At 51.1% G+C, this 20,325-nt stretch overlaps 3 protein-coding genes across 3 annotated transcripts; 2 read left to right on the top strand and 1 right to left on the bottom strand.

Moving 5' to 3' along the window:
- The first annotated feature begins 2,872 nt into the window (after nucleotides 1-2,872).
- Nucleotides 2,873-3,545, top strand: LOC119623466 (tubulin beta chain-like). Its single transcript, XM_037996157.2, has one exon. The coding sequence runs from the start codon at nucleotides 2,895-2,897 to the stop codon at nucleotides 3,528-3,530; it is 636 nt and encodes a 211-aa protein (XP_037852085.2). The 5' UTR covers nucleotides 2,873-2,894; the 3' UTR covers nucleotides 3,531-3,545.
- An 8,580-nt stretch (nucleotides 3,546-12,125) lies between these two features.
- LOC103222275 (uncharacterized) lies at nucleotides 12,126-16,103 on the bottom strand. The gene is made up of 2 exons (XM_073005623.1): nucleotides 15,214-16,103; nucleotides 12,126-12,926 (listed from the first exon to the last, which is right to left on the bottom strand). Exon 1 carries the CDS (start codon nucleotides 16,101-16,103, stop codon nucleotides 15,414-15,416), a length of 690 nt encoding a protein of 229 aa, XP_072861724.1. The 3' UTR covers nucleotides 12,126-12,926; nucleotides 15,214-15,413.
- Nucleotides 16,104-16,149: 46 nt separating this feature from the next.
- On the top strand, nucleotides 16,150-20,043 carry TUBB2A (tubulin beta 2A class IIa). Its single transcript, XM_073005621.1, has 4 exons — nucleotides 16,150-16,299; nucleotides 17,554-17,662; nucleotides 17,971-18,081; nucleotides 18,784-20,043. The coding sequence occupies exons 1-4, from the start codon at nucleotides 16,243-16,245 to the stop codon at nucleotides 19,842-19,844; spliced, it is 1,338 nt and encodes a 445-aa protein (XP_072861722.1). The 5' UTR covers nucleotides 16,150-16,242; the 3' UTR covers nucleotides 19,845-20,043.
- The last annotated feature ends 282 nt before the right edge of the window (nucleotides 20,044-20,325 follow it).

The raw sequence follows: 20,325 nt of genomic DNA, 5'->3' as shown, positions 1-20,325 counted from the left end.
AACTCAGGTGATCTGCCCGCCTTGGCCTCCCAAAACGCTGGGATTACAGGCCTGAGCCACCTTGCCCAGCCTAGTTTCTTTTTATCTAAGTCTGGATTTCCTTTTTTTTAAGAGACAGGGTCTCTCCGTGTTGCCCAGGTTAGATTTGGACTCCTGGGCTCAAGCAACTCTCCCACCTTGCCCTCCTAAAGAGTCGCAAGTCCAGTCGGAGGCCATCGCTCCCAGCTTGGGTTTGTATTTATTTGACCACAGGGTCATCTGACGCCCACAGGCGAGGGTGTCAGATAAACTCCCTTGCTCAGGCACTGTCTAGACATGATGACATATACCATGATGCTCTTGCTGCCCATCCCCAAGGTAGCAGGTGACAGCACTGGGTGGGGGCTATAATTACCAAGCCCAGCAGGGGAGGCAGCAGCCAAACTGGTGCACGGGTGGACGTGGTCTCTTTGAGAACCGCCATGTCGCCCACACAACCCCCCACCCCCTCCCTACTGCAAATTCACGATGGAGCCAGCGCCCTCACCATGGCCAGCTCCTTCCACTGCCACCCAGGTGCCCTCCCAGGCTCCTGCTGCCCTTCTCCACTCAGCCCCTCTGGTAGTCACCGCCAGCATGTAGATTGGTGGCATAAACCTGCACTGTTGCAGCGGTGCCTGGGGTCTGTATCAAGAGAGCTTGATCCCTGGAGGCAGCCACAGGTGGGTCCCCCCTCTCCTTAGTCCTGCCACGACCCATCAATCATCCCGGATACAGTGGCATTTAGCCCTGCCTGGGGTGAGAGAGCCTTGTACCCCTGTCCCATCTCCCCACCCTCTCTCTAGAAGGGCATCTGCTGTGCCCCCTCCTCCTCCAGGGCCCCTCCCAGCCTTTCAGTCTATCGCCATAATATGGCCGATGCTCTGCAGATTTTCAAGCCCCTCAGCAGCGGCTGCTGCAGGAAATAGGGGGTGCAGCTCTTTGCTCTCTGTCTAGCACTTACTGTCTGACCACAAAAGCCCCTGTTCCAAGGACATGGGAGGAAGACAAGGCCATCCTTAGTGACATTCAGGATGCAGAGCCATGGTGTGGTTCTTGTTTCATTTCAGTTTTGGGAGGTCATCAGCGATGAGCATGGGATCGACCCCACAGGCAGTTACCATGGAGACAGTGACTTGCAGCTGGAGAGAATCAACGTGTACTACAATGAGGCTGCTGGTGAGTAGCAGGATGTGTGTGCCCAGAAATCCTTGTTTTCCATGATGTGGGAGATGAAATGTCCTAGGAACATGCACGTAACAAAGGTATGCTTCTTGCATATTCATTTCAAATGCCAACTGCTGGAAAAACATGCTTTATGGTTTCCTAAGAGTCCTGCCTGTTTGCCACAGTTAAGCACGCTCAGGACCTCCTTTTTCCTTTTTTTTTTTTTTTTTTTTTTTTGAGACGGAGTCTCGCCCTGTTGCCTAGGCAGGAGTGCAGTGGTGCGATCTGGGCTCACTGCAAGCTCTGCCTCCTGGGTTCACGCCATTCTCCTGCCTCAGCCTCCCAGTGGCTGGGATTACAGGCGCTCGCCACCACGCCCGGCTAATTTTTTGTATTTTTAGTAGAGACGGGGTTTCACCGCGTTAGCCAGGATGGTCTCGATCTCCTGACCTCATGATCCACCCACCTCGGCCTCCCAAAGTGCTGGAATTACAGGCGTGAGCCACTGCGCCCCGCCGGACCTCCTTTATCTTAAGAGCAGAAAATCTCCTGTTCTCCTTTTGTCTCAGATGCTGGAATTGAATGCTGCTGTGAGTCCATCCCTAAGCACAGGTCTGAGTCAGTTCTCGTTTCCTGCAGGTAATAAATACGTACCTCGGGCCATCCTGGTGGATCTGGAGCCTGGAATTAGGGACTCCATCAGGTCTGGACCATTCAACCAGATCTTCAGGCCAGACAACTTCATGTTTAGTATGTAGTCATGATCACTGGGAACTGGCCAAATGACACACCTTCTTCCTAACAGCCCTGCAAAGCACAGTTCTTAGTGTTCAGTGCCAAGGTGACACTGTGTCCACGGCAGCCCTGAGTCCTGGCCTAGCTCCACGCAGTCCATGGGTGGTCATGGCTCACAGATCAACGCCAGCCTGCAGAGGGCTGCCGCAGCCCTTCCGTTGCAGAGTAGCCTCAGACTGGAAGGAAGAAAGAGCAAGGAAAAGCTTCAAGCCAGGCTTCATAGGCTATAGGCAACTTCAAAGGACTTCAAAGAGCCAGGGGCCAAAAGCACAGGTTATGACCGGAGTTAGACAGATGCTGAGGCCACCTTCTCTCCTGGTCACACTGCCTTCACCTTGCCTGTTTAATCGTACTTGAGTATAAAGAGAATGCCTGCTAAAAATGTATGTATTTCAGAACCAATTAAGTTTTCTAACCCTATCCTCTTCCTCAATCAGTGGCCTTAGATTTGCTAAACTTCTAACTTTATTATGATCCCGAGTGTTTTTGAGAGTCACTGACATACAAAAATATTTCCGGCCAGGTGAGGTGGCTCATGCCTGTAATCCCAGCATTTTGGGAGGCCAAGGTGGGTAAATCACCTGAGGTCAGGAGTTTGGGACCAGCCTGGCCAACATGGTGAAACCCTGTCTCTACTAACAATATAAAAATTAGCTGGGCATGGTCACAGATGCCTGTAATCCCAGCTACTAGGGAGGCTGAGGCAGGAGAATTGCTTGAACCTGGGAGGCACAGGTTGCAGTAAGCCAAGATTGCAATGCTGCACTCCAGCCTGGAGGACAGAGCACCACTCCATCTCAAAAAAAAAAAACAAAAAAGAAAAAGAAAAATATTTCTTTAGGTAAAAGAAGAGTATTCAAAAGAGAAGAATCTGCCAGTCTAAGACCAGTCCTACCTTCTCCTCCGTGGTCAAAATGACATGTTTTAGGCAGGCCAGAGCAGAGCTGGGAATAACTGGGCCAGAGGGAGCCGAGTTGGTCGACTCGGTCCTGGACGTGGTGAGGAAGGAGTCAGAGAGCTGTGACTGTCTCCAGGGCTTCCAGCTGACCCACTCTCTGGGGGGTGGCACCAGGTCCGGGATGGGCACCCTGCTCATCAGCAAGATCCGGGAAGAGTACCCAGACCGCATCATGAACACCTTCAGCGTCATGCCCTCACCCAAGGTGTCAGACACGGTGGTGGAGCCCTACAACGCCACCCTCTCTGTCCACCAGCTGGTGGAAAACACAGATGAAACCTACTCCATTGATAACGAGGCCCTGTACGACATCTGCTTCTGCACCCTGAAGCTGACCACCCCCACCTACGGGGACCTCAACCACCTGGTGTCGGCCACCATGAGCGGGGTCACCACCTGCCTGCGCTTCCCGGGCCAGCTGAACGCAGACCTGCGCAAGCTGGCGGTGAACATGGTGCCCTTCCCGCGCCTGCACTTCTTCATGCCCGGCTTCGCGCCCCTCACCAGCTGGGGCAGCCAGCAGTACCGCGCGCTCACGGTGCCCGAGCTCACCCAGCAGATGACATGCCCTTGCCTAGCATCCATACACTAAGAGGAGAGGGGCGGGGAAAGTGAAATGTTTTGCAGCAGCTGCACAAAGAACCAGGACAGCTTCCTGTGAGTCACCAGTGTGATGAGGCTCTCCAGTGGTGACATAATCAGACCTGCATCTTCCCAGCCTTCAAACAAGAACAACTAAATGAGTGAGAGCATCTTTGGCCTTTGCATTCATTTCTGAATCCAGTGCCTCTCTAGATTACAAAGTATTTAAAATCCTGCTTTATGGTGGGTCCAGAGAGGGACTGGAAATGGTTAGCTAGTGAGGAGAGCACTGCTGCAGCATGAAAATGACAGGAATCTGAATGGCAGCTGCAGAAGACAGATGTGTCAGCTAAGGGGACACAGCAGGACCAATGGCTGAAGGCCACTGTCAGTAGATACAAGGACTTTCCCATCAACCTTCTTTGTAGCAGACACTGTTGGACCCACTGTGTGCCTTTGGCCATGGTTTTTCTCAGACCTGCCGATGGCTTCTTACTGAAAAAAACTGTGACCTGCCCCAGGGCTCATTTGTGCAGAAAGGTAAACCCCTTTGGAAGGAGGCCCCATTTACTGACAGATTGGAGGCTAAATAGCGAGTTCCCGTCCCCTCAGGTGGGGCAACGCAGAGTGCAGTTCTGCCTTGTCTCTGACAGATGCCCCTGGGTTGAACCCTTGCCACCCGCAGCAGTAACCTGTTCTGAGGCAGCCCCTTGGCTTCCTTCTCCTTCCTGGCTCTGTTCCCTACAGCACTTCCAGCGCTTCCCAGGACAGACACTGCCCTCATCAACTTCCACTCAGATCCTAGCCTCAGGGTGTGCTTTGGGGCACCTGACCTACATCACTCATCAAAGAAGAAATCGTGTACTAGTTTGCTATTGTAACAGGTTACCACAAAGTCAGCAGCTTCACACACCACCTCACAGTTTCCGTTGGTCTGGTCGGGAGTGCAGCAGGGCTGGGAGGGCTGCACTCATCGGGAGCTCAGGGGGCCTCTCCCATGCTTGTTCACATGCTCAGCAGGGTCCAGGTCGTCAGGGTCGTAGGCCGAGGTTCCTGTTTTCTTGCTGGCCTTTGACCAGAGGCTGCTTCCTGCTCCTAAGGGCTGCCTTCTGTTCCCTGCCACACGGCCCTCTCCGTGGCAGGCTAGCTGATCCATCAAGGTCATCAGGAAAGGGTCTCTACTGCTTCCAAACTCGAATATCCTTTCTGTCCAAGTGTGGAGAAATCCTCTTCTTCAGAAGGGCTCATGTAATTAGGGGAGGCCAATGAGATCATCTCCCTATCTGAAGGTCTTGGAAACTTAACTGCATCTGGAAAATCCTGTCACAGCAGTACCCAGATTTATGCTTGATTGAACAACCGGAAAAAGGTGAGTGTTGTAAAACAAAAATAAAATTCTAAGGCCCCCCAGCCATCTGAATGGAGCCCTCCTCTCAGCCAAGGTCATTCAAAGTTAACCTGAAAAACTAATTCAGGCAATGATGGGAAGCGGGAGCTGGACATGTCTCTACATTCCCTCCCCCTTTTGGAATTGCTGATAGAACAGACTCTCAAGTCTGATGAGAGATATTTACAATCTATTCTCTCTGAAGCCAGCTACCCGAAGGCTTCATGTGCCTGATCAAACCTTGGTCTCCACAACCCCTTATCGTAACCCAGGCATTCCTTTCTACTGATAACTCTTTCAACCAACTGTCAGAAAACCTTTGAATCTATCTATGACTTGGAAGCCCCCCTCCCTCCAGTTGTCCTGCCCTTCCAGACCAAACCAATGTATATGTTATATGTATTGATTGATGCCTTGTGTGTCCCTAAATGTATAAAAGCAAACTGGACCCTGACCACCTTGGGTACATGTCCTCAAGACCTCCTGAGGACGGTATCATGGGCCATTAGTCACTCATGTTTGGCTCGGAATAAACCTCTTCGAATGTTTTACAGAGTTTGACTCATTTTACCAACAGTATATACCATGAGCCCGGTGAATCTTGGGCCACCTGCCCCAGAGTGGAAACAGCACAGCCTCTGGAACAAGATGAACCTGTGTTCCTAAAGTAAGTTATGTTTTTTACTTCCTGGTTATATGGCCTTGGGCAAGGATTTTAATCTCTCTGAGCCATAACTTCTTTGTCCAAAAAACGGTGATCATGGTCGCCACTTCAGAAGGGTATTATGAGGATTAAATGAAATGCACATGTAAATTACTTGTCACATGTGTGTGCAATAATTAGCTCTGTAGGAGCACCTTGTCAAGGGAGGTGTTCAAGGATAGGCTATATAACTCCCTGTCAGGGATTCTGCAAAGATAAACCATGATAATTTTGGAATATCTTTTAATTTTTTTTTTTCGAGACTGAGTCTCGCTCTGTCAGGCTGGAGAGAAGTGGCGTGAACTCGGCTCACTGCAAGCTCCGCCTCCCAGGTTCATGCCATTCTCCTGACTCAGCCTCCCGAGTAGCTGGGACTACAGGCACCCGCCACCATGCCAGGCTAATTTTTTGTATTTTTAGTGGAGACAGCATTTCAATGTGTTAGCCAGGATGGTCTTGATTTCCTGACCTCATGATCCACCCACCTCGGCCTTCCAAAGTGCCGGGATTACAGGTGTGAGTCACCGCACCTGGCCTGAATATCTTTTAATTTTTAAATCTATAATCTTTAGGTTCTTTACAACCAGGAAAAGTCTGTGGCTCCATGTAAACATTCTTGAAAGAGCTTTTCATCAGAAAAAGGGCTTCATTGATTGGTATTAAAGTATTTCCTTGGGGCCAGGTGCAGTGGCTCACACCTGTAATCCCAGCACTTTGGGAGGCTGAGGCAGGAGGATCACTTGAGCCCAGGAGTTCAAATTTGCAGTAATCCATGATCATGACACCACGCTCCTTCCTGGATAACAGAGCAGGGCACTGTCTCTTAAAAAAAAAAAAAGAGATTATAGCCTGGGCGCAGTGGCTCATGCCTGTAATCCCGGCACTTTGGGAGGCCAAGGTGGGCGGATCATCTGAGGTCAGGAGTTCAAGACCAGCCTGGCCAATATGGTGAAACCCCGTCTCTACTAAAAATACAAAATTAGCCAGGTGTGGTGGCGCATGCCTGTAATCCCAGCTACTAGGGAGGCTGAGGCAGGAGAATCACTTGAACCCAGGAGGTGGAGGTTGCAGTGAGTCGAGATCGAGCTATTGCCCTCCAGCCTGCGCAACAAGAGTGAAACTCCGTCTAAAAAAAAAAAAAAAAAGTGTGTCCTTAGAGTACAGAATTTAAGGGGGTGGAGCCTGTTTGCCTAGTATGGTGGGAGGAAAGTGAGAGGTACAAAAGAACTCTAAATAAAAGAAAATGACCAAGGTGAGTCTCAATCATTTTAGAGGTTTATTTTGCCAAGGTTGAAGACACACTCGAGGGGGATAAAGAACACAACATCACGGGAACCTCTGTGATCTGCACTTTTTTCAAAAAGGGTCTGGAGACGTCAATATTGAAAGGATAAAGAGTGGCAGTGGGGGAAAGAGGAAAGAAAAAATGGGCGGGTAGATAGAAGGAGAGCAGTTGCATTCTTTTGAGACTTTGATCAGCTTTCACTGAATGCACATTTTACATCTGAAAGGAGGAGGTAGAAGGCCAGTCAATTATGCATTTGTCTCAGTGAATCTGCAGTTTTATATTAGATAAAGTAATCACAGGGTACAGGACGCAGCCAAACATGCATTTGTCTCTAGTGAGTGGAGGGAGGATCTAGTCCTGTCTTTGTCCTTGACCTATGAAGATGAGCTGTGAATTCACATTGTCAGGGTGAAATTCAACAGAACTGTTTTAGGCTAAAGATCTAGGGACCTACATGGAATTTCTTCGTGGGCAAATCACGTGGAAGGTCCCCTAGGAAGGTTTGTGGCCTTCTATCTTTGTAGCTATCTACTTAGGAACAAAAGGAAGGCAGTCTTTGCATGACTCAGTTCCCAAGCTTTTCCCTTTGACTTAATGAGTTTGGGGCCCTGAGATTTTTATTTTCCTTTCACAGAACAAAAAGGAGATGTAACCACCCTTACTTACAATGTCACTGAGGACTAGTCTGGATCAGTAAGCTAAATTTACAACTGCAGGTAGCTACAATGGAAATTTCTGCCTCAAGCTGGGCTCAGAGTACCAGCAACCTAGGTTTCTCTGAGTCAGCCCTGCAGGGAAGAGGTCTCCTTGTAACCCACCTCTGACATATACATCCTAGTCTCTTCGTCCTGCTTCCCCATCAAGGCCTTTCAGCCAGATCTGAGACTGTGTCACAGATTCTGATTCTTGCATTAATCTCTGGTCACTTTTAGCAGCTCATTTATTGACTCAGCTCCGGAGCCGCTCAGCCTCTGCCCTCACTCCCTCGTCTCATCCTCAGCCTGGGCGTTCCCCACCATGGATGGCCTCAGCCTATGCTGTTTTCAGCTTCATTTCTCCAAGGTCGGTGTGATATTATGAAGTATATGTTCAAACTCGTTTTTTGGCATACAACTCCTAAAATCCTTAAAGTCTCCAAAGTGATATCTTTTTATGCTAATGAGTCAGCTGGTGGCTGGCAGTCCCTAGGTAGCTTCAGGACAGGGCTGGTCACTGGAAAGACCAAGGCATGATCAGAGGGTTGGGACTTTCAGCCCTAACCCCCAACTTCCCTGGAGAGGAGAGGGGCTGAAGGTTAAGTTGATCACCAGTGGCTAATGATTTAGTCAATCAGGCCTACATAATGAAGCCTCCATTAAAAACTAACCCAAAAGGACTGGGTTTGGAGACCTTTAGGTAACTGAAGATATAGAGGCTACGGGGGGTGGGGCATGTCCTGGGAGGGCATTGACTCCTTGCCCATACCTCACTCTAGGCACCTCTTCATCTGTAACCTTTGTAATATCCTTTGTAATAAACCAAGAAATGTAGGTAAGTATTTCCCTGAGTTCTGTGAGCTGCTCTGGCAAATTAATTGAACCCAAAGAGGAGACCCTGGAATCCCGGATTTATAGCCAGTTGGTCAGAGGCACAGCCTGGCACTTGCAGTTGGCATCTGAAGGTGGTGGGGAGAGCCTGGGGGACTGAGCCTCAGCCTGTGGGATCTGACACTATCTGCAGGTAGACGGTGTCAGAATGGAACGGAAGTCGAGGACACCCAGCTGGTGTCTGCTGCAGAATCGATTTCCTGCTTGGTGTATGGGGAAACCCACCTACACGTTGGGTCACAGAAATCTTCTGTGTTGGGTGTTGTGCCGTGAGAACAGAGAAAAAACAATTGGTGGTTTTTCACTCATAGAGTCAGTATTGGCCTCTCAATGAGATCCACAATGCCTCATTAATTACAAAACTATCCAACCTTAAACGGCATCTGTAAATTATGTCAGTATGCAAGTATTCATGAGTTAGCAAATTTTGAATTTTGAAAGACCAAGTACATAGAAATATCCAGTTGTACATTCCCTCTCTATCCTATCATGCACCCTAACTCTCCTCTCTTCCCCTAACCCATGTACAGCAACCAAGTTGCTCTTGGCCTTGAGGCCCCTGAGGGTCAGTAAGGGGAATGACTGCCCGCAACCCCTGGCCACCTACCCGATTTCCTCCCAAGGAAACTGGGCATAAAAGGAGCACCTCCCCTTCCCCTTTCCACATTCGCTGCTCTGTTAAATTGCCCTCAGAGAGTGTTTCTCCTGCATATTTGTCTGCATCTTCCTTAATCTCCTTCTTTCTTTCAGTTATTAAAAAAATTCTGGGTGGGCGCAGTGGCTCACACCTGTAAGTCCAGCACTTTGGGAGGCTGCGGCAGGCGGATCACTTGAGGTCAGGAGTTTGAGACCAGCCTGACCAACATGGTAAAACCCTGTCTCTACTAAAAATACAAAAGTTAGCCAGGCGTGGTGGCACACGCCTATAGGCCCAGCTATTTGGGAGGCTGGGGCAGGAGAATCGCTTGAACTGGGGAGGCGGAGGTTGCAATGAGCTGAGATCGAGCTATCGTACTCCAGCCCGGGGGTCACAGCAAGACTCGGTCTCAAAAAAATAATTCTACTCATTTCTTCATAACCAGAAAATGATACTAAAAGTGGGTGATGAATGGAGCCAGCTGGAGCTCTGGAGGTCACTGGCACTCTTTTGGAGGAACAGTCTCATATCATATTAAACACGTTTCATTTTCTATTTTAGCTTTTTACATTAATTATAATTTATACATTACAATATAAAAGTTGAGTTGTCTTTGACTAATTGACATGATATATTCTGTAGACATTTAAATAAACATTCATTTTACTACTGCAATTTTCCTTTCTTATTTTGGAGTCATCAGTCCCCTTATACCCCCCACACCCCAATTCTGATCTCAAACGTTTTCTTAGGTCTGTAAAACTAATTAGCACTGTGCTTGTGGTGACTAATGGTAAAACTGACCATGCCGGGCAAACTTGAGGTAATGGAAGGAACAAATGTTCTTCCTAATTAAGAAGAGACACAGAATATATACATTGGCAGCCAGCTATCGGTGGCGTTTCATTAACACTAGCAACAAAATGTGGTGGCATCAAAAAGTAAATTTAACAAAATTAGCCCACCCCCCATTAAAATATTCCCTATTGTTATTTTTGTACTACAGGGCTGTTAGGCGAAGGCGGAGGTTGCAGTGAGCCCAAATCGCACCACTGCACTCCAGCCTGGGTGACAGACCAAGACTGCACCTCTCAAAAAAAAAAAAGTACTTCGAAATTCTCTTACAGCTACAAAAAAAAAAAAAAAAGAAAGAAAGAAAAAAAAAAAGGCACGTCTTATTTTGAGCGCATTTCCCGCCTGGTATTTCATGAATTTGTGGGAATGGTTGTTGCTCCCGCTGCAAAGGCCGTCCGATCTTGGCACAGAGGCTCAGGCCGCCCCGGCGACGGGCAGGGTGGGGCGGCGGCGGCCTCCAGGCGGAACCCGAGTCTTAGGGCGCGACGGGGCGGGACGGGCAGGGCCTCCAGGGGGCGCAGCCACGCCCTCCCTCTGCGCCGCAGGCCCCGCACCCCAGGGCCTCTCCCGCCCGCAGGAGGCCCCGCCCCGCCCCGCCCCGCCGTGCCGCGCTCTCACTGCGGGGAGGGGGCCAAGCTCAGCCTTTCCCGAACCGCCGTTTGCCTAGAGCGTGAAATGGAGCGGGTCGCGCGCCCCGGCGCTCCTGAAGGAAGAAGACAGCGTGGTGGCCCCACCCCGAGTCCCTGGCAGCCCAGCCCCGGCGAAGGGTGAAGAAGCCTGGGTCCAGAACTAGGTGGTCAGGGAGTCCGGCAGTAGGAAGCCACGGAGCCGGCTCTCCCGGGTGCCTCGCGCCGCCCGGCGCCGCCCGGCGCCCTCTGCCCTGGAAGGTGCAGAGGTGGGGCAGAGGGACCCTGGACCTGCAGACTTTCGGGGTCTGGGTGGGGGCAAGAGCGTTCCGATGGTGCCTCGGCTCGCGCTTAGAGATCCTGCGCTCGCTCATTCTGCAGCGCCAGCCTCGGGATTAGGGGCGAGGAGCGTAGTGCGGAGCTGTGTGCAGAAGAGCGTGCGGCCGGAGGAGACCGCAGTCTCGCCGCAAGGGAGCCTCGTAAGTGGCTCTGGAATTGAGTCCTGATTCATGAAGAAGAGCTCCAGGGATGGAGGGGAAGGAGGGAGAAAAAAAAGGGAGGGAAGGAGCGGGGAAGAGGACGGGATTAACCAGTTATAATAGCTAATATTTATATAACACTGGGGCAGGTGGTATTGTAAGTGCTTTCACATATTCATTCGGGCTTTATCACAACCCCAGGAAGCGGGTACTATTATTACTATCACTTTACAGATGAGGCAACTAAGGCAGAGCGAGGTTAAGTAACTTGCTGAGATCACACAGCTAAGAAGTGACAGAGTGAGGATTCGCACCCAGTCCACCGACTCTAGGCCCTGTGCTCCTCAGCAGTCAGGGAACACGGCAGGACGGCACTGAGGTGGGGGACACTTATTCCAGTCCTCTAAACGGCCTTAGTCACGGGAAGCAGAGATGAGTTTGCTCAGATAATTCAGTATGGTCCGGACACCTCAGATTATGGGGACGATGATAGTTGGGAGTAGGTTACAGGTTTTTGAGAATTTGTGAGATTATGTCTAAGTCATAGCATAAGAAGATATAGTATTTCTTCATTCTTAATGTTGAAGGCAAAAAAAAAAAAAATTATAAAGGAACAAAAACATCTAAACAGCCCATGAATAGGACAAACAAAAAGGAATATAATACATCAAGCATTAAAAAAAATCTCGAGAACAGTGGAAAGATACACTTGTACTCTTTAGTACTTTCTAAGTGTTTCTAATTTTATAATCAGACAATATGTATATAAGATATATGTATATATAATTGCTGTGTACATTGTATTTTTTTAAAAAAATTTTCGGGTATAGCTTAATGAGAATTTGACATCAAGAATGACATCTTTGAGACCAGCCTGGCCAACATGACGAAACCGTCTCTACTGAAAATACAAAAATTGGCCGGGCGCGGTGGCTCAAGCCTGTAATCCCAGCACTTTGGGAGGCCGAGACTGGTGGATCACAAGGTCAGGAGATCGAGACCATCCTGGCTAGCATGGTGAAACCCCGTCTCTACTAAAAAAATACAAAAAACTAGCCAGGCGCCGTGGCGGGCGCCTGTAGTCCCAGCTACTCGGGAGGCTGAGGCAGGAGAATGGCGTGAACCCGGGAGGCGGAGCTTGCAGTGAGCTGAGATCCGGTCACAGCACTCCAACCTGGGCGACAGAGCGAGAGACTCCGTCTCAAAAAAAAAAAAAAAAAAAAAAAAGAAAATACAAAAATTAACCAGGCATGGTCGTGCGCGCCTGTAATCCCATACTCCGGAGGATCGCTTGAGCCTGGGGGGCAGAGGTTGCAATGAGCCGAGATCATGCCACTGCACTCCAGCCTGGGCGACAGAGACTCCATTTCAAAAGAAAAGAAAAAAAAAAGATATCTTCAGTTTTGAAAGGCCCCAGATTGACACTTGTAATATGAATGTCACATTCTGGGACATAGCCCATCCCAGAAAGTGGCTAAAAAAACTTCTGTATATTTACTCTGTATTATTATAGTCATCTGAAAAAAAAAATTGTAAACTTTGGTGGGGTTGATATTTTAAAATTAAATTTAATTGGAGTTCAGACTTTTATTTTAGGTAACCTTTTGAAAAGGTTACATCCCCTTACATGCTTTGAACAAAATTCTTCCATCTTCATAAAGAGATGCTTTTATTTAAAAAATAGCAGACAGGGGTTACACTGGATGAGTTTCATGGGAAAGAAGTTGGAGCGGAGAGTGCGGCTAGTTCCCTGGGCCTCCTCTGAGGGCACAAACAGGATGCAAGACTGTTCCATACGAATTTAGACAATTGTGTTGCTGGGATGGTCCTTGGGTTTTCATCATTCTGCAGAAGAAACTGGTGTTTTCAAAATTCCAGGACTCTCTTACTTGGACCAACTAAATCTGTTTCAACTAGATCATAATTGTCACCCTTAGAGATGGCATCAATGAACAGTAATGATATCATCATAACACCACATATTCACAGGGCACTTCACTAGAACATTCTTGCCAGGACCCTTCTTGTTGGGCCCTCTGAAGCAGGAGGCAGGAAGAGCAGGCAGAAGGGTAAGAGATTATGTCCTTCTGTAAAAGACAGATGTGGCTCAGCCTCCTACCCGGAACACATTCTCTAGTCTGCATTTTGTCATTACACCTGCCCTTCCCTTCCCCTCCCCCCCCCCCCCCCCCCCCCCCCCCCCCCCCCGCGCCAATGATGCCTTCAGGGTAGGGGTGGCTCAGACACTGCGCGTGGCATCCTGTCTAAAGCAGGAAGTGACCTGAGGCTGGAGGAGGTTGGTCCCCTTCCCCTTCCCCATCCCTGGCCCACCCAACAGCCAGTGGAGCTGCTCCTCTTTAGACGCCAAAAAATGGATGAAAGGGGAGAGACTGCTCCTCAAAAGCCTATTCTAGGGAAGGGGAGAATTAGCAGGCTCCATTTCGTCTATTATCTCATCGGTGCTATACAAGGTCGAGTTGCTTAGTGACAGCAAGGTGGGGTTGGGGATATCTACACTTGCGGCGAGGGAGGGGAGAACAGGAACTCACAGCCTCAGATGAGTCACCTTAGGCAGGGCAGGCATTATTTAAAACTCCGCGTGTGAGTTTCTCTGATTATACACTAACACATCACGGGCGGCGCCGAGGGAGGAGGGCGCCAGAGAGAAGTAGGCTGGGCGTGAGCTGCCAAGCAGGAGAAGGCTGACTTGGGCAGAACATTCACTGCCAGCCATCCAGAGCAGACAGTCAGGGGCCTGGCCTGCGCCCATGAGCCCTGCCATGGATTTATTTTCTGTGCGCTCACTGATGTCCAGTTCACAGACAGTGCCTCTCAGCTTCCCAATGTAAGAAAAACCCATTTCCATTCTTCAGATATGGTGAGAGAAGCTCAGAGAGGTGCAGTGACTTGCTGGAGGACTGAGCTAGGAACAGCAGAGTGGTCACATGCTCCACAGGCCGGGAAACACCCAGCTGCTAGGGGTCCCCGTGTCCCCAGTGCTGTCCCTTTCAGGTCTCATCTTCTGCTCCTATTTGGCCTCAGATTTCATGTTGAATTAAAACACAAAGGCCAAGAAGCAATTATCTCCGGAAAAATCTTTTCAGAACTGTGTAATGAGTGAAGGTACCCCAAGAAAAGCCATTCTCTGGAGAGGTTCTGGAAGGCTCCGGCTGGTGGTGAAGAGCCAAGATGTGGGAGGTGGGGTGGGGGTGGGGAGAAGGTGGAGGCCAAGCCCTGGGTACCTGGGAGTGGCATCCCAGGGACAGGCTGTCCACTGGGGGCCCAGCAGCAGGGAGAGGGGAGAGAGGAGAAATTCTAGGAAATCTGTCCCCACCCTGTGAAGAGGCACTAGGCACCTGCCTACCTACATGCTGGGAGGATGCTGGGCACTTCCTAAAGCTGGGGTGATTAAGACCTGACTTGGCCTAAGAGGCTACTCATAGACATCTGGCTTTATTTTCTACCTCAGATACAGACCAACTATTGAGGTGGCAAGTAGGGTGCACATTAAGAATGACAGCATCACCTTGGGTTTTACCAAGGCATTTTTGCTCCATAAACTCAGTGTGCTTTCATATATGGCTTCTCATTTCCTACCACAAAGCCAGCTCCAGGGCATCTGTAATTATCATCACTATATAGTCGGAATGTGCTGGGAACCAAAGGCAGTCCCCAGGCCCCTGTTACCTAGTCCACTGTGCAGGGCCATCTTTGTGAATAATTAAGGCTGGTCCTTACCACAGCCCACCCAAGCCTTTAAAACTCACCCAGGCTTTCTCTTTATACAAAGACTTTAGATTCCTTCCTTTACTAGCTTTGTGACTGGTCAGGTCTTTCAGCCTCGCTTTCCGAGCTATGAAATTGGGGTAGTAATAATGCTTACCCCAAGCCAGTGGTAGTCCACAAAAATATGCATAAGTGAGCAGCAAATGGAAACCAAGTATGTAATTTTACATTTTCTAATCTCAAAACAAGTCACTTAACACAATGTATCCAAAACACTATTATTTTGATAGACCATCAATATTTAAGAATCAATAATGAAATATTTCACATTATTTTAACTTACTGAGCCCATAAAATCCAGTGTATACGTCACACTTAACAGCACATCTCAGTTCAGACTACCTACGTTTCAATGTTCGGCAGCCACCTTGCCTAGGGTCTACGGAACTGGACAGCCTAGCTCCGAAAGCTTCTGGGAGGATCAGGTGACCTAAGGGGTGTAAGGGGCAGGGCCATCAGCTGACACATCAACGTGGCAGATATATTCCTCCTGTCTTTCCTCTCTGACACACACACACACACACACACACGCAGAATTTTCCACATTTAAAAGGCCTTCACAAGGACGCAGGAGCCCAAAGCAGACATGTGACAAATCCAGCCCTTTTCTAGAACCCCCAACTCCCACCCCAGACCAAGCCATATTCCTTCCCTGTAGGGGCGAAAGGGCGCCCACCCCGCCATCCTGGTATTCCTTTCAGGCAACTGCCCGTCGGCTCCCCGGGGCTCCACACTCCTCTCCACGCTGCCCACCGCCCCCCAACGGCGTCCTGGCCCCTGCCCAGGATGCGGGAAACCTTTGCTACCCGCTGGAGAGCCCACTGCAAATGGGTCTTCAATTTCCAGTTCCCCATCCAAAGGGTACTCGACACCTCTCCCCGCCCCTAGGAGGCGAGGACCCTGTTCCGAGGCAGCCCCTCCCCCTGGTTCCGGGGCCCCGGTCTCCAGCCCTCCTTGAGGGTCCAGAGTGGGCGGGGCGGGGTGGGGACTGCGGCGTAAGCGAAGAACCCAGCCCCAGGGGTCGCCCGCGCCCGTGGATCCGGCAGGGGGCTGCGGCGGGGTCCGAGGTCCGGGCACTGCGCTAACCGCGGGACAGCGGGGCCGGCGGCCCACCCCAGACCCAGCTGCAGCCGCAACGGGCCGAGCGCCCCCACACCTCGCACCGCGCCCCGGCTCCCCCTCGCGGTGCCGCAGTCCCAGCCGCACCACCCCCGCGGCCGCAGCCCCGCCCGTCATGACGTCACCGGGCAGGGCGGGTCCCCGGGTATAAAAGACGGAGCTGGGGGGCGGCGGCAGGTCTCTGCGCAGCTAAGCCCGCCGGTCCACGCCGCGCACCGCTCCGAGGGCCAGCGCCACCCGCTCAGCAGCCGGCACCATGCGCGAGATCGTGCACATCCAGGCGGGCCAGTGCGGCAACCAGATCGGCGCCAAGGTGGGTGCGCTGCCGCGGAGGGACCTGGGGTGGGGACCGAGGGTGCGGGCTGGGGCTGGGGCCGCGGCGGGGGCGGGAGGCCGCGGCGACCCCGGGCTGGCTGGGTGGCACATTCCGCGGCGAGGCCGCCGGGCGGGGCCCGGGAGGCTGCATGACCCGTCAGGATGCCCGCAGCGCCGCAGCTGTGTGTGCGTTTAATCCGGGCCCTTTCGATTTCCCTGGGACACAGCCCTTCTGAGGGACGCGGTTGGCATTCTGCTGGGTGTATTTGTCTCAGAAACTTGGGTCGGGGCTACGGTCATATTTATTGCGCTAGCTTCGTATGAATTTAATTTGTGTATTTATCTCTACGGTTTGAATGAAAACATGCAGTGTCACTGGACTGACAGATGTAACAGAGGCTTCCCTTTGGGTCGTACAGGCGAGGGTGTTAGATAAATTTCCTTGCTCGAGCACTGTCTTGACATGATCACATACAACGCGATAGTTTTGCTGCCAGTCCCCGAGGCGGCAGGTGACTGCGCTGGGTGGGGGCTGCAATTACTGACCGCTGTGTGGGAGGCAGCAGAGGCCCTGGTGCATGGGTGGGGGCGGGAGCCAGTACAAGGACGTGGTCTCTTTGAGAACCGCCATGTTGCCCACCCAGCCTCCCCGCCCCCTCCCTGCCGCAAATTCACAATGGAGCCGGCGCCCTCACCATGGCCAGCTCCTTCCACTGCCGCCCAGGTGCCCTCCCAGGCTCCTGATGCCCTTCGCCCAGTCCCTCCGGTGGTCAGTGCTAGCATTAAACCTGCACTGTTGCAGGGGTGCCTGGGATCTGTGCCAAGAGAGCTTGATCCCTGGAGGCAGACACAGGGTGGGTCCCCCTGTCCTTGGTCCTGCCACGACCCATCAATCATCCCGGATGCAGTGGCATTCAGCCCTGCCTGGGGTGACAGAGCCTCCCTGTACCCCTTCTCGATTTCTCTACCCTCCCCACCCTCTCCCTAGAAGGGCATCTGCTGTGCCCCCTCCTCCTCCAGGGCCCCTCCCAGCCTTTCAGTCTATCGCCATAACATGGCCGATGCTCTGCAGATTTTCAAGCCCCTCAGCAGCGGCTGCTGCAGGAAATAGGGGGTGCAGCTCTTTGCTCTCTGTCTAGCACTTACTGTCTGACCACAAAAGCCCCTGTTCCAAGGACATGGGAGGAAGACAAGGCCATCCTTAGTGACATTCAGGATGCAGAGCCATGGTGTGGTTCTTGTTTCATTTCAGTTTTGGGAGGTCATCAGCGATGAACATGGGATCGACCCCACAGGCAGTTACCATGGAGACAGTGACTTGCAGCTGGAGAGAATCAACGTGTACTACAATGAGGCTGCTGGTGAGTAGCAGGATGTGTGTGCCCAGGAATCCTTGTTTTCCATGATGTGGGAGATGAAATGTCCTAGGAACATACACGTGACAAAGGCATGCTTCTTGCATATTCATTTCAAATGCCAACTGCTGGAAAAACACGCTTTATGGTTTCCTAAGAGTCCTGCCTGTTTGCCACAGTTAAGCACGCTCAGGACCTCCTTTTTCTTAAAAGCAGAAAATCTCCTGTTCTCCTTTTGTCTCAGATGCTGGAATTGAATGCTGCTGTGAGTCCATCCCTAAGCACAGGTCTGAGTCAGTTCTCGTTTCCTGCAGGTAATAAATACGTACCTCGGGCCATCCTGGTGGATCTGGAGCCTGGCACCATGGACTCCGTCAGGTCTGGACCCTTCGGCCAGATCTTCAGGCCAGACAACTTCGTGTTTGGTATGTAGTCATGATCACTGGGAACTGGCCAAATGACACACCTTCTTCCTAACAGCCCTGCAAAGCACAGTTCTTAGTGTTCAGTGCCGAAGTGACACTGTGTCCACGGCAGCCCTGAGTCCTGGCCTAGCTCCACGCAGTCCATGGGCGGTCATGGCTCACAAATCAACGCCAGCCTGCAGAGGGCTGCCACAGCCCTTCTGTTGCAGAGTAGCCTCAGACTGGAAGGAAGGAAGAGCAAGGAAAAGCTTCAAGCCAGGCTTCATAGGCTATAGGCAACTTCAAAGGACTTCAAAGAGTCAGGGGCCAAAAGCACAGGTTATGACCGGAGCTAGACAGATGCTGAGGCCACCTTCTCTCCTGGTCACACTGCTTTCACCTTGCCTGTTTAATTGTACTTGAGTATAAAAAGAATGCCTGTTAAAAATGTATGTATTTCAGAACCAATTAAGTTTTCTAACCCTATCCTCTTCCTCAGTAAATAGCCTCTGATGAGCTAAACTTACTTCTTAACTTTATTATGATCCCCAGTGTTTTTGAGGTCGCTGACACAGAAAAATATTTCTTCAGGTAAAAGAAGAGTATTCAAAAGAGAAGAATCTGCCAGTCTAAGACCAGTCCTACCTTCTCCTCCATAGTCAAAATGACAGATTTTGAAATTCCTTATGTTTTAGTGTCTAATGTTCACTTTCCCTCTGGCAGGCCAGAGCGGAGCTGGGAATAACTGGGCCAAGGGCCACTACACAGAGGGAGCCGAGCTGGTCGACTCGGTCCTGGACGTGGTGAGGAAGGAGTCAGAGAGCTGTGACTGTCTCCAGGGCTTCCAGCTGACCCACTCTCTGGGGGGCGGCACCGGGTCCGGGATGGGCACCCTGCTCATCAGCAAGATCCGGGAAGAGTACCCAGACCGCATCATGAACACCTTCAGCGTCATGCCCTCACCCAAGGTGTCAGACACGGTGGTGGAGCCCTACAACGCCACCCTCTCTGTCCACCAGCTGGTGGAAAACACAGATGAAACCTACTCCATTGATAACGAGGCCCTGTACGACATCTGCTTCCGCACCCTGAAGCTGACCACCCCCACCTACGGGGACCTCAACCACCTGGTGTCGGCCACCATGAGCGGGGTCACCACCTGCCTGCGCTTCCCGGGCCAGCTGAACGCAGACCTGCGCAAGCTGGCGGTGAACATGGTGCCCTTCCCGCGCCTGCACTTCTTCATGCCCGGCTTCGCGCCCCTCACCAGCCGGGGCAGCCAGCAGTACCGCGCGCTCACGGTGCCCGAGCTCACCCAGCAGATGTTCGACTCCAAGAACATGATGGCCGCCTGCGACCCGCGCCACGGCCGCTACCTGACGGTGGCTGCCATCTTCCGGGGCCGCATGTCCATGAAGGAGGTGGACGAGCAGATGCTCAACGTGCAGAACAAGAACAGCAGCTACTTCGTGGAGTGGATCCCCAACAACGTGAAGACGGCCGTGTGCGACATCCCGCCCCGCGGCCTGAAGATGTCGGCCACCTTCATCGGCAACAGCACGGCCATCCAGGAGCTGTTCAAGCGCATCTCGGAGCAGTTCACGGCCATGTTCCGGCGCAAGGCCTTCCTGCACTGGTACACGGGCGAGGGCATGGACGAGATGGAGTTCACCGAGGCCGAGAGCAACATGAACGACCTGGTGTCTGAGTACCAGCAGTACCAGGACGCCACGGCCGACGAACAGGGGGAGTTCGAGGAGGAGGAGGGCGAGGACGAGGCTTAAGAACTTCTGAAATCAATCGTGCATCCTTAGTGAACTTCTATTGTCCTCAAGCATGGTCTTTCTACTTGTAAACTATGGTGCTCAGTTTTGCCTCTGTTAGAAAAATTCACACTGTTGATGTAATGATGTGGAACTCCTCTAAAAATTACAGTATTGTCTGTGAAGGTATCTATACTAATAAAAAAGCATGTGTAGAAAACCTTGTGGTCTCTGTTCTCACTTCAAGTAATTTTTATTCTTTCTCTAAATGCTTAAGTGTAAAGTTTCAAGGTTTAACTTGGTACTGTTTTTATTGTGGTAATCAAAGCTTAATAGCAATGTAGGATTTCTGCTTTAGTATTTTAATTAATAGCATTCCTGCCCTTTTAGTACAGAGCCATGAAAATACGTATTTTGTTTGCCTTTACTGGCCCAAAGTATTCATCTCTCAAAAGTGAACCAGGAGTAAAGAGGGATATGGGGTAAAGCAAACCTGCTCCTA

The sequence above is a fragment of the Chlorocebus sabaeus genome, chromosome 17 (assembly GCF_047675955.1).
Source record: "Chlorocebus sabaeus isolate Y175 chromosome 17, mChlSab1.0.hap1, whole genome shotgun sequence".
In the NCBI taxonomy this organism is placed as follows: domain Eukaryota; kingdom Metazoa; phylum Chordata; class Mammalia; order Primates; family Cercopithecidae; genus Chlorocebus; species Chlorocebus sabaeus.
Note: the sequence above shows the minus strand (reverse complement) of the source record. Positions and strands in the feature narration are given on the sequence as shown.